The sequence below is a fragment of the Meriones unguiculatus genome, chromosome 9 (assembly GCF_030254825.1).
Source record: "Meriones unguiculatus strain TT.TT164.6M chromosome 9, Bangor_MerUng_6.1, whole genome shotgun sequence".
Classification (NCBI taxonomy): domain Eukaryota; kingdom Metazoa; phylum Chordata; class Mammalia; order Rodentia; family Muridae; genus Meriones; species Meriones unguiculatus.
This window is the reverse complement of record NC_083357.1, coordinates 66,440,382-66,453,964: the sequence shown is the minus strand read 5'-3', so window position 1 is coordinate 66,453,964 and position 13,583 is coordinate 66,440,382. Positions and strand designations below refer to the sequence as shown.

The 13,583-nt window shown below is 45.9% G+C and overlaps 1 protein-coding gene across 2 annotated transcripts in view; it reads right to left on the bottom strand.

Annotated features, from left to right (window-relative positions):
- The window catches only part of Loxl2 (lysyl oxidase like 2), an 86,367-nt gene that overhangs the window by 58,980 nt on the left and 13,804 nt on the right, over window positions 1-13,583 (bottom strand). For both annotated transcript variants that reach the window (XM_021647855.2, XM_060391375.1), the window contains exon 2: window positions 680-1,090. In XM_021647855.2, coding sequence (XP_021503530.1) covers window positions 680-1,043 — 364 coding nt within the window. In that variant the 5' untranslated portion in view covers window positions 1,044-1,090. The remainder of the gene's footprint in view (window positions 1-679; window positions 1,091-13,583) is intronic.

The window sequence follows — 13,583 nt, the reverse complement described above, 5'->3', positions numbered from 1 at the left end:
ACTCGCTTTTAGTCCCAGCCATAGGGAGGAAGAGTCAAGGGGGAATCCCTGGGGCTTGCTGGCCTAACACTTAGCCTACCTGGTGGGTTCCGGGCCATTGAGAGACCTTGTCTCAAAAGACAAAAAAAAAAAAAGAAGGATAATATTGTCCTCTCAATGCTCAATGCCACAAATACACACCTGTGTGAAATCACAAGGCGTGCACGCACCATAGATACGATGATGATGATGATGATGATGATGATGATGATGATGATGATGATGATATGATCTTCATGTGGGTTGAACTCTAGCCCTACTATTGAGTACTACTGAGAAAGTGAAAGCCCTACCTGGGAGGAGAAATCTGGAGGCAGGCATGACACTGCAACCCCCAGACACAGCATGTGGCTTAGTGAGATGAGCACAGGCTCCATTCACCTACTGGCTGAGGTCACCAACCATCTTGGCTTGCCCGAGATGTTTCACGCCCAAAGAAAGACTAGCCTGGAGAGTTCATGATGGTTGCTCCCTCTATCATTCCCCACCCACCTTCCAGCAGGACACAGCCTGCGGGGCATGTAGAGAACTCTTGGAAATTTGTGCCGAATGTGATGACAGCTTTCTTTGCAGGTTAATCAGGGAGTGTCCCCGGCCTTGCTGTGTGACATACACTTAGCTCCACAGCATAGTGTCTTACCTTCCCCTGGGCCGTAGGAGGAGCTGGCAGTCCAGGACTTGGCTTCCACATAACCCACTTCCCGGCAGACCACGTGGGCGGCATGGATGGAGAAGTCATCATCACACACAGTGCCCCACTGGCCTTCATAATAGACCTCCACTCGGCCTTCATTATGCTTCCTCTTCTGGCCCGCCAGGCGCACCTGGATCTTGACCACATCAGAGGGCACCTGGCGCTGATGGTGCTCGGGAGCCGGCTGCTGGAAGTACTCAGGGTACTGGAGCTGGTAGGGCCAGCTCTCATACTGTGCTAGGCTCAGGGAGGGCAGGAAGACGAGCATAGCCAAACAGACATAGAGGCGGGAGCCAAAAGCTTCCTCCATCCTTGTCCCGTGCTGAGAGGAGGTCGGAGGATGGCAGCAGGAATTTTCTGGAAAGAGAGAGAGCGCCATTAGTCTAGGATAAATGTTGCAGAGACCTGTGAAGTGTTCAGTGACATCACCTTTCTGGCTTAGCATGCAAAGTGCTTCTGGACTACTCTGCTTCCACCTCATGTTTTAGCCACACCAGTCTGAGTCCCCATCTTCCTCATCTCTGGATGTGGTTATCAGTACTCAACTCAATTTAAAGAAAACCATTTCTTCTCTTTTTATCATTTCGTTTTTATGTATAAAATTAGGGCCATTGTTTGAACGTGAAGGTCACAGGTGTGTGAGTCAACTCTGCTGTTTCTCCATGTGGGTCCTGGGGGTTGAACTCAGGTCATCGGCCTTGGCAACAGCCTTCTTTACATGCTGAGCCATCGCACCAGCCCTCTTTCTTTCCATTTTTTCCCCCTCAGGGAAGAAGTGAGTATACTTCAGGGGAACTGACGAAGGATGAGGGAAATGCCCTTGGATGTCAATAGAGGATATAGCCATTACTCCTTAGGGCTTGAAGAATCTCCGGAGACACCATTGGTTTATAGAAATGAGCACAGTTGGGTGGAGAAGAATATCTAGCGGCATCTGGGTTCTTTACTGACGGGTCTCAGGGGCACCTACAGAAGCCAGCAGGGAGAAGCCACGGAGCAAACATATCCAGGATGGCACTCTTCCCTTGGTTTCTAATCGCTCTCTGGTGCTTCTAATGGGAAAACCCAATTCAACCCAACCAAGAACCAGGTTAAGAGAAGCTGGAGAAGTCAGCATGGAGTGCAAGGCTGGTAGAGAGGAAGGACAGTGGGTCCTAAGAGGCAAGGGCAGGCTTCTCAGAACACCTTCCTGCTTTGCAGCCATCACAGCCAAGGCCCAGCTCAACCTGAGCCAGCTTCCCCATTTCCTGCCAAACCAGATTAAGGCACTGGTAATTTCCCAGGGATTTTCAACATGACTAGTTGAATGACAAACTTCTTCAGGGCAAAGTTTATATCTCAATCTCCTCTGGTTTATCCACGACAGATTTCATAGCTTCATAGACACATTTACTAAATGGGAAGGGGATCTGTCTGCAGGGACTGAGCCATGAGTGGGGCGTGGATTTTTGAGTGGTACCCAATGTAGCACTGCATCAGCAAGTCTGGCAGGATCCTCTGTGACCTGCACGGTCTTCCAGGGCCCGGTGGCCTTGTTCCCATTGGGCGTGTATGGGAAACCCTGCAGTGTCAGTGACTGAGGTGATCACAACGAGCTTGGCCTTGACAGTTACTCTGCAGATTATGAGTCTATGTGCTCTGTTGGCAGAGGGCTACTGTCGCTTCCTTTAAAAATGATGGAGCAAGCTGGGCATAGTGGCACACGCCTTTAATCCTAGAATTTGGGAGGCAGAAGCAGTTGGCTCTCTGTGAGTTTGAGGCCAGCCTGGTCTATGTAGTGAGTTTGAGGAAAGAAAGAAAGAAAGAAAGAAAGAAAGAAAGAAAGAAAGAAAGAGAAAGGAAAAGAAGGGAAGGAAAAAAAGGAAGGGGTCTGCAGACAAGTGGAATTCACTCTCAGAGAAGCTATGAGGGCCCTGTGTCAACTTCCTTCCTGTCTAAACTATCTCTCCCTAGGGTGTGCAGGGGTTTGAGATCATTCTGCTCCCAACTCATAGAAGGAGGCAGACTGAGAGATGAGAGACAACCCAAAAGGCAAAACCAGAAGTTGCCGTTGGAAACTGCAGGGGCATACACACTTCATTTTAACCATATACAAAGTACCAGAGAGATCATAGTCTTCAATTTAGAGGACTATCGAGGAAGGACCCTGAGATGGAGCCACCCAGAGCCACCTGTGATCTGCCTTGAAGAGTGGCAATCTTTTGTATGTTGGTGCCCTGTGTGAAGGCCAGAAAGTGGAGGGGTTCTTGCATCAGGTCTACAGTCTACACCTGGGTTATGCTTTGACACCCACAGAAGAGTACCTCTAAGCCTGCCCTCCAAAAAAAGAAAGAAAACAAGGAAGGAAGGAAGGAAAGAAGAGGAAAGGAAGGAAGGAAGAAAGAGAAAAGAAAGGAAGAAAAAAGGAAGGAAGGAAAAAAGAATGAAAGAAAGAAAAGAAAGAGAAGGAACAAAGAAAGAAAGAATGAGAGAAAAGAAAGGGAGGAAGAAGGAAGAGAAGAAAGAGAAAAGAAAGGAAGGAAGAAAAGAAAGAAAAGGAAAGGAAAAAAGGAAAGAAGAAAGGAAGAAAAGAGAGGGGAAAGAAAGGAAGAAAGAAGGAATAAAATAAAATAAAATAAAACAAAATAAAATGATGGGATAAAAAGGGAAGAGGTCTCCAGAGAAGCAGAATTCATGTTCAGAGAAGGGCCCTGTGTCAATGCCCTTCCTGTCTATAGCAGATCTATACCACATTCCTCAAGGAGACCTTGCCAGGCACTGTTAGGCAAAACGAAGGTCCGCTCTACCTGCTTTAAAATATCTTGTTGCTTGTGCTTTGCTCTGCTGTCCATCAGGCTTTGTGTCAGAGCCTCAACCCTAAGGGATACCACAAAGCAACACACCTGTTTCAGCTAGGCAGCCACATCTGTGTTAGATAAATCTTGACACAAACAACTATAAAACAGTAGGTAAACATGATAAAAACATATATTATCATTCACTGCATAAATTTTTGTTCAGCAAAAGACCCTGCCTATGAAAATGACCCCGTAAAGCCAGGCAGTAGTGGTGCATGCCTTTAATCTCAGCACTTGGGAGACAGAGGCAGGTGGATCTGACTTTGAGGACAGTGGGGTCTACAACTGGAGCTCCAGGACAGAAAGAAAGAGAGAGAGAGAGAGAGAGAGAGAGAGAGAGAGAGAGAGAGAAAGAAAGAGAGGAAGAGAGGAAGAGAGAGAGAGAAAGAAGAAAAGAAAGAAAGAAAGAAGGAAAACAGGAAAGAAAAAGAAAGAAGGAAGGAAGGAAGAAAAGAAAGAAAGAAAGAAAGAAAGAAAGAAAGAAAGAAAGAAAGAAAGAAAGAAAAAGAAATCCCATGTTTATAGTAGAGATGAAAAGTTTCTATAACCTGGAAGCATAGTAGCCAGCACAAAGCATTATTGCATTATTCACATTTGCTCTTATGGTGGAAATGAGCCTGCTGTATTGCCTTTGTCTAAAAGTAACACTGAAGCATAATATACCTTTATGATAATGACTTTACTGCTTTATGCTTTTGTTGTATTTGTTTTTGCTTTTTTTGTTTGTTTGTTTGTTTTATTTGAGACAAGGTCTCACTCTGTGGCTCCCGCTGAATCAAACACACAGTGGTCTTCCTGCCTCACCTGGGACTACAGGCACGAACCACCGTGTGTTCATTCAGTACATGCTTCATCACTGCTTTGCAATTGCTCCTTCTGCTCATGAACAATGTTTAATATAAGACGTCATGCTGCGTCACATCAGCAGCAGCCTTACACAGCTTGTTTATAAGTCTGTCAATTGCATCAAGAGGCCATGAGGAGGGACTGGCGTCTGCCATTCAGGTTCGTGAGGGAACGTTCTAGGATGTTTAAGCAAAGCCTGAGCCACATGCTCCAGACACTAGAAGGCTACTGAGGCAACATGCGCTCAAAGAGCCAAGCATCCAGGGGAAAACGATGTGCATTAAGATGCACTCCTATACGTCTCTGCTTTTCCCAAGATGGTGGCCAGTAGGTTGTGGGGCTGAGTGAAATTTTCAGTAGCCTCCAATGACTGACACACTAAAAATCAGATGTCAGGGGAAGGGACTGATGATAGAGGCATATTAGGATGTGGAATGTAAATAGCATGTTGGGAAACCCAACCCCAAGAGGAGAGAAAAGAATGTACAGCAGAAGCATTTGAAGAGCAATGGTGAAGAATTTCCAACATCAATGAACAGTCGCAAGGCCAAGCAGTATACTTCATAGAGGAAACCACGTCTGGCCACATGGACTGTGGAAAGCCTGAGGCAGGAAATATTACATATAGCCATAGGGTCGTGGGTATGCTACATCTGAAGAATGTCAGGAAGCCTTCCTACAAAAATAAGGAAGCAAGAAGAGAGCAAGATGACATTGTCAAAGGGCTCACAAAGTAACAGCAGTCTATATTCATGGGGGCGGGGGGTAGGAGAGGATGAAGGTGAAATGAGAACATTGAGATTAACCAAAAATGGAGGTACTAGAAGGAGATCTTTGAGCCAAAGGTGCAAGGGAGTGGAGGTTTGGGAAGAAATGAGAGATGGACTAGAAAACTACATAAGCAAACCTAAATGCAAACGCACTGTATAAAACACTAACAATGCCGTCTGTTCTAAACTATTTGTAACTCATGGGTAGGGCACTTGTCTATCATGAGAAAGACCCTGGGTTTGGTACTCAGAGTTACAACACAAAGATAATAACAGCAACAATTCTGTGTGTGTGTGTGTGTGTGTGTGTGTGTGTGTGTGTGTTGTGTGATTAATATGCTGACAACAGCAGGACAAGAGGCAAGTGGGAATTAAAATGTCAGATTCTTGTGTGGTCTGAAGGATGGTGGAAGACTACTTTTTAACAGACTTAACAGGCCTTAATTGATGCATGCTATCATGTTTGTGTTCATCACCACGGGAACAGCAAAACAGCAACAACAAAAAGTAGCACAGGTTACCACAGTGGGTGAATAAACGAATTCTAAAAAAAAAAAGAAAAAAAAACTTGACCTGTGAACTTGCTGTTATCTGGGGTAATCAACTGATAAGGAAAAAAGATTTATGTTCCCTCATGGTTTCTGAAGTTTCAGTCCGTGTTCATGGTCATATGCAGATACTCCATGAATAATGAAAGGAGTACATGACAGAGAAGGCTACTCTCCTCCACGGAATAAAGAAAGAATAGATTGGGATTCCAGAGTCTCTCTCCTATCCCTCTTTCTCTTCTCTGGTGTTTGCTCTTGAAGGGAGGCCTGGGATAGACACTGAAGTCTTCCTCAGTTGCTCTCCATCTTGTTTTTTGAGACAAGATCTCTCCACTAAACCTGGAGCTCAGTGATTCAGCTTGATCGGCTGGCAGCAAGCCCACGGGATCCATCTGTCTTCACCCCTGCAGCCCTGGGGTGACAGGTCTATGCCACCATGCCCAGCTCTTATGTGAGTGCCGAGCATCCGAACTCAAGTCTCCATGCTTACTCAGCACTTTACCAACTGAGTCGTCTCCCAGCCCCCCAGTATTTCTTCTGAAGGCACCGCCACAATGTCCTAAGGTTCTACTAAACTAACTCCCAAAGTGGCTAGGACTGCACGCGAAATACAGCCTTTGGGAGACACGAACAAAGCATAACAAAAAGATTCCAATTAAAAGACAAAAATCACCAAAACCAGACTGAACAATATAATCAAACTACATATTTCCTACAAAAGACATAGAGACTCACCAGGAAAAGATGGAAGAAGATACACCATGTGCAGCTAGGCCAAAAGAAAGCTGACCCACAGTGGAGGTAACACCGACTCCAGGACAAGAGAACTACCACAGCTAACAACGGAGTCAATGTGCCGGGAAGCTACAATGCTGTAAATTTGCATGGATCACTTCAACATGCATGAAATAAATACTGACAGAATGAAAGGCGAATCAGAGCCATCAGCTGATCCTTACTGGCAGTGGCGACTTTCCACACAAGATAGCCGGGGCACTGAATACAGAAGCAATGAGATTAACAACCTGACAATTCACAAGTCTCTGGAGAATGTAAGTCTCTGGAGAATGTATTCAACAACTCCACAGGACAGACTCCCTTCAAGGACACACGGACTTGCCAAAAACGAACCCCAAGTTGAGTCAACTGGCAAGTCTCAACACAATCAATGAGACCAGAGAGTGGATGTTTGCCCATAGGAGAACTTAGCCCTGTGCCGGGGCTGAAAAATCTAATTATTTGTCTGTTTTGTTTCCAATAGCATATACCGTGGACTTGGTAAGTTCTGAAGAGGGGTGCTGATTGGGCGTGTTGGTAGAGTGCTTACTAGCATGCACAAAGCCTGGGGGTCAATCCTCAGTATTACATAAAATGGGCAATCCTCTAGTCTCAGCGCTGGGGAAATGGAGAATTTCGAGTTCAAGACCATCCTCAACTACATGACAAGTGTGAGGCCAGTCTAGGCTATGAAAGACATTCTCAAAACAAGTAAACAACAGATAGAAAGGGGAGCTTGTTTTATAGCCTAGCTCTGCTGGTTCAAATCAAGGTCACCTGACAGCGACTTTCTGCTGCCAAAGTTCAAAAGCAACACTGGACATCACATGGCAAAGGACACGGAACATACACGTGTCTCTTTTTGTCTCGTGCCTTCTTCTTATAAAGTCACCAGGATTAAATGAGGGGGTCCACTGTGATGACATTATCTAATTCTGGTCAATTCCCCAAGGCCCCAGCTCTGAACAGCACGGTCAGGTTCCATTTCTGCTTTAAACATGAAGCAAGGAGGGAGAGGAGCCTTGGGCACACACTTTTAACCATGTCCCTAGAGCATCCCCGAACTTTAGGGAGTGATTGACAATGAAATGCTCTCCTTACAGCTCACAAGGGCAAACACAGCTATTTGTTGGGCTAACTCTTGGACATCCTTGTCAGGTGAGGTCCTGCTCTGAGTGAACAGAACCGTTCTTGGCTGTGGCAATGACAGGAACCTGACAGCTTAGTTTGGTGCACCTCCAGGACATTGGTGAATACTCAAGGGCTGAAGGACATGAGCCTAGGTGACCTGACTTGGAATTCTGGGGTTTTGTTTTGTCTTGTCTTGCTTTTTGTCTTTCATGTTTCCCCTTTGATTTTTTTGAGATGGGTCTCATTATGTAGCCCAGGCTAGCCTGGAACTAGAAGTCCTCTTGCTTCCACGTCCTGAATGCTGGCATGCATTGCCACACCCAGCCTTGTGCTTCCTTTTTTTTTATTTTTTTTTTGGAAATTAAATGAAGTCAGTGGAAGTTAAATTAAATAAGTCAGTGACCTTTGACCTGCCAAAGGTCAAACTGAGTGATTTGCAGTCACTACATTAAAAACAAACAAACAAACAAACAAACAAACCCCTCTTATGTCTCTCAATACAAGAGGTATCCCCTCATTCTCAATTTTATGAGAAAACATTAAGTGGAAAATCCTAAGAAAAAAACAACTCATTCGTTTTAAATTGTGCAGCTATTTCAAGTAATGTACTGAAATCGCATGCTGACCTATGCCATGGCCTCTCTGCCTCCTCTACCTATGATGTCATTCACTCCTAGGTACATTGTACCTTGTATCTTGGCTGCCTGCACTACCCACCCACCCATTCATTAGGCAGTCAGTAGCTTATCTTATCATGGCTCAGATATTAGGCCCATCACAGCTTGCCGTACCTATCCGATGTTCAGGCAACTATTGTTTTCATAGTGGTGGCCACAAGGCATGAGAGCACAGAGGCTGGAAGCTCAGATATGAAAGAGAACAAAAGCCACACACGTGTGCTTCCTCAGGAAAGAGAAGGCTCACGAGCTGGAGATGCTAGGATCTGCCAGGAGAAGGAACCTCCACAAAACTGTGAAGACAGATGAAATTTATGCCAGAATGGTCAATACTAGCATGCTAAGTTGCTTTAAGAAAGAGTGCCCTAGTTAGGTTCCTACAGCTGTCGTAAAGACTGTCACCAAGAGCAATTTGGGGAGGAAAGGGTTCATTTGGCTGATACATCCCAGGTCATACTCCATCACTGAGGAAAGTCAAAGCAGGAACTCAGGGCAGGAATGTGGAGGCAGGAACTGAAGCAGAAGCTACAGAGGGATGCTGCTTGCTGACTTGCTTCTCATGGCTTGCTCAGCCTGCCTTCTTACTCGCTCCAGGACCACCTGCCCATGGATGACACCTCCCACAGTGATCTGGCCCTTCCCCCACTAGTCACTAATCAAGGAAATGCCCCACAGTCAATCAGATGGAAGTGATTCCTCAATTGAGGGTCTCTCTTTTCAGGTGAGTCTAGCTTGTATCAAGTTGACCAAAAACTAAGCAGCACAAGGAGAAAAGACAGAGATGGAGAAAGACAGATTCATTACAAGCTGTATCACAGTATATTGCTGCAATTGTTTTTTTTTGTTATACGCTGTGAATCCCTTACCACGCTTAATTTGCAAATAAAATGTCAGCATTAGAGCCAATCTCTGTGGCACATGCCTTTTATCCCAGCACTCAGGAAGGCAGAGGCAGGCAGACTTCTGTTGAGTTCGAGGCCAGCCTGGTCTACAAATCGAGTCCAGGACAGCCAGGGCTACACAGAGAAACCCTGTCTCGAAAAACAAAAAAAACGAAACAAACAAAAAGATCATCATTAGAATGCATCTACAGAGAAAGCATGAGCTACGTAGCATTCCATGATACCTCTAGACTCACATACCCACTGAGGGTCATCTTCATCTGAAGAGAGACTTGACGCACTCCAGGCAGGGTTGACCAACCTTTTGACAGTGCCTCTACCAACGTTCTGAGCTGCCTATAGCTATGGAAAGATACACATGGCTCGTGGGCTGCAGGTTGGACCAGCACTGATGTGAAGTCATCAACAGCAGCTTTAGCCCAAGGAAGAAATCAGGTCACAGAGGCTCAGTAAGTCAGGCTGTTCTGGTAGTAGTTATAAGCCAGGATCTAACTGTGGGTCACCAGGTGGCCACGGCTATGCCCCGCCCTGTGCTCTGCGGCCCTAGCCTGGCCCTTGTCCCCCTCTCCATGGACTTCAGAGCCTTAGAGATCCTCTAATCCTGTTCCAGAAAGAAGTGGGGGAAAAATGTGATCTTGTAATTTAAAAAGAGAACTCTTCATTTCTGGCTTTGCACGCCTATAGACTGCACACCAGCTCCTCAGATTCCACGGGCGTTTCCCTGTGCGGAGCCACATCCTCCCTAGAAGAGGGGCTCGTGGCGTCTTTGCTTCTTCCGCCTCGCCGTCATACGTCTGATTCAGCCACTTTTCTCTTAAAAATAAGCTCTTTGTGCTTTCCCCTCCCTGTCGGGAAAGTTTTACATATCCATGATAAAAATGTGAGAAAATGCAAACTTGTAAAAGGGAGAAGGAAAACCTGTAACGCAGCCGTTGCGCCAATCTCCATCAAGTCTGCCGTGCTCACTCTCCCATCTTTTCTCTGTATCTATTGCCTTTAAAAAACCTGAATCAGCCTGGTGCGCTGGCACTCGCCTGTAATCCCAGCGCTCATGGAGACAGAGGCAGGTGGATCTCTGTGAGTTCGGGGCCAGCCCATCTATAAATCGAGACCAGGTCATCCAAGGCTACCGAGAGAAACACTGTCTTCAGAAAACCAAACACCAAAATCCAATAAATAAATAAATATAGAAAATAATTTGAGTCTCTGAGCATGTCTATAGACCCCATATTCAAAAAGAAGGAGCAGGGGCTGGAGAGATGGCTTACAGGTTAAGAGCACTGAGTGTTTCTCCGGAGAACCTGGGTTCAATTCCCAGGCACCCACATCGTGGCTCACAACTGTCTATAACTTCTGTTCCAGGGGATCCGACACCCTTACACAGACATACAGGCCATCAAATGCTAGTGTATGTAAAAATAAAAAAAAATTTTTTTAAAGGAAGAATACTGAGAGTTTAAAGAACTCAGGACTGCATAACAAGTTCAAGGCCAGCCAGAGGTACAAAGTGAAACACTGTGTCAAAAAAAAAAAACAACAACAAAAACAAGGAGGGATGCAGCTCAGTGGTAGAGTGCTTGTGCCTGGCATATGCAAATCACCCGGTTCAGTCCTAGCAGTGGGGATCAAACCAGTTGAAATCCTTTTCTACACATTGCCTTGGAAACTGATCTCTGTCTCTCTCTTTCTCTCTGTTACTCTCTTTCTATCTCTTTCTCTCTCTCTCTCTCTCTCTCTCTCTCTCTCTCTCTCTCACACACACACACACACACACACACACACATACACACACAGTCTCATGTAGCCTGCCTGGTTAGTCTGGAACTCTCTATGTATACCAGGCTGGCCTCAAATCCACAGAGATCTGCCTGCCTCTGCCTTCCGAGTGCTGGGATTAAAGATATGTACCACTGTACCCAGCTTGAAAACTTCATTTTAAGGCTGGGTGTGGTCTATATAGAGTTCCATGACAGCCAGGGCTACATAGAGACCCTGTCTCAAACACACACACACACACACACACTGCTTTTTTTGGGGGGGCAGGAGTGGCTTCAGACAGGGTTTCTCTGTTTTATAGAGCCCTGACTGTCCTGGAACTCACTCTGTAGACCAGGCTGGCCTCGAACAAACATAGAGATCCATCTGCCTCTGCCTCACGAGTGTTGGGATTAAAGGGGTGCACTACCACACCTGGCTCACAAACAGCTTTTTATTTGGATACTATAATACTGATATCATGTCTAACTGCCCTTTTCTGTAGTTATTATGTATTAGCCCGGTAATCTTGATGGTGAACTGGAGTGGATTGAGAGCTACCTAAGAATTTAGTAAAGAGCATTTCTGTGTTGAAATGCTGTTGAGGCTGGTTGGCCAGAGAAGACCAAGAATCCACCCCTCTCCATACCTAGTACTGGGTTTTCAGACATACACGGCTATGTGAAGTGTCCATAAGCGCGGGAGAAGAGTGAGTGACGCCAGCCAGGAGGATGGCCCCTGGGTGAAGTACAGGAAGTAGCACAGCACAGGCACTGTCTCTGCTTCCGGTTGCCATGTGTGATATTCTCTGCCACGCCTTCCTCTGATGAGCCAGCCACCACCTCTAAAACCATGAGCCGACAAAAATCTTTCCCCTTGAAAATGTTTTTCTCTAGTGTTTTGCCATAGTGAAACAAAATCACACTTATAGAGTATTCAGTCACGTGGGTGGATTGTAATCCTGCTTCCGAATCTCTTTGCCATTGTATACATTGTTGAAATGGAAGTCCGTATTGTTTAATGTTGTACAGTCCTGGGATGCATTCCTAAAAATAAACTAGCTAGGCAAAAAAAAAAAAAAAAAAAAAAGGGCAACATTTCTGTAAACGATACTAACTGCCTAGCAGAAAAACGGTCAAGTCCCACTGCGGTCAGCAGTCAGGGAGGTTTCTCCACACTGATATGCAAACATGATATTTTGCTTTAATTAGCATCGCTTTGGCTACCCAGACTCTTTCTTTGGAGACTGTGTCTTTGTGCCTTTCCCCAACTAATTTCTCGATGCGTCCAACTAAGCCACAAGAGAGAAAAGTTCCAGGCCTCTCAGAAGACCAGACACCCAAAGTAGTGGGGTTGTGTGGACTCCCCCACTCTGGGCTTCCCCTTACTCAGGAGTAGTAGTCTTTTCCCTTCTTTTTCAACACCTGAACATAAACCAGCGTGGTAAATTCCCCAGATGCTTCTCCAGACACGAGCTCCATCTGGAAGGATGGAGGCACCTCTGTCTTCCGCAGACCCCCTCCAGCAGCTTCTGCCACCAGAGGTCAGGAAAAGGGCTGCAGAGGTGACTGAGCAGTGAAGAGTACTTGTTGCTCTTGAAGAAGACCCAAGTCCAGTCCCTAGCACTCACATCAGGTGGTTCATAACTATGTGAAAACCCCAGTTCCCAGGGACTCAACACCCTCTTCTGGTGCACACATACACACAGAGAGAGAGAGAGACAGACAGACACTTAAACAGATAAAATAATTAAAAGAAAAAAGGGGGGACTAGAGAGATGGCTCAGTGGTTAAGAGTGCTGACCACTCTCCCAGAGGACCTGACTTCAACTCCCAGCACCCACATGGCAGCTCACAACTGTCTGTAACTCCCGGTGCAGAGGATCTGATACACACACACACACACACACACACACACACACACACACACACAGGCAAAACACCAACATATATAAAATATAAATAAATAAATAAATACTTTAAAGAAAAAAAAAACGTTATGGAGATGGTACAGTGGATAAAGGTGCTTGCCGTGAAAGCAAGAGGACTTGAGTTCAAATCCAGATCAGCCTCATAGAAGCTAGGCATGTCCACGTATGCAGGCCAAGTACTGGATTTGGAGACAGGCGGATCCTTGGTACTCGCTGGCCAACCAGCCTAGACACAGGGTTTCAAGTTCAGCCAGAGACTCTCAAAAAAGAAAAGTCTTTTTTGTTTGTTTGTTTGTTTGAGGGAGACACCCAATGTCTTCTCCTGGCCTTAGTGTACATGTGTATGGGTACTGGTGTATGGGTACACATACACCAATGGGGCAAGGGAGGTGGGCGAAATTGGGGGGGAGGGGAGAGAGAGAGAAATATAGCCAAGATGGAGAGATGAAACCTCATCTCTCCATCCCTTTTGCGTGGTCAGACAAGAAGATATGACCCACTGCCCCTCTGAACACCCCTGAAGAGTCTCTTCATAGCCACAGTTTCCAAAAACACCCCACAGCAGGGAAGTTACATCACGGAAATGATGGAAATTCTGGAAACCTTGGTCTATGAGCAGAGGGTGTCGGCCAACTGGGTCAGTAAGGACCCCCCACCCCCCCCCCACACACAGCTCA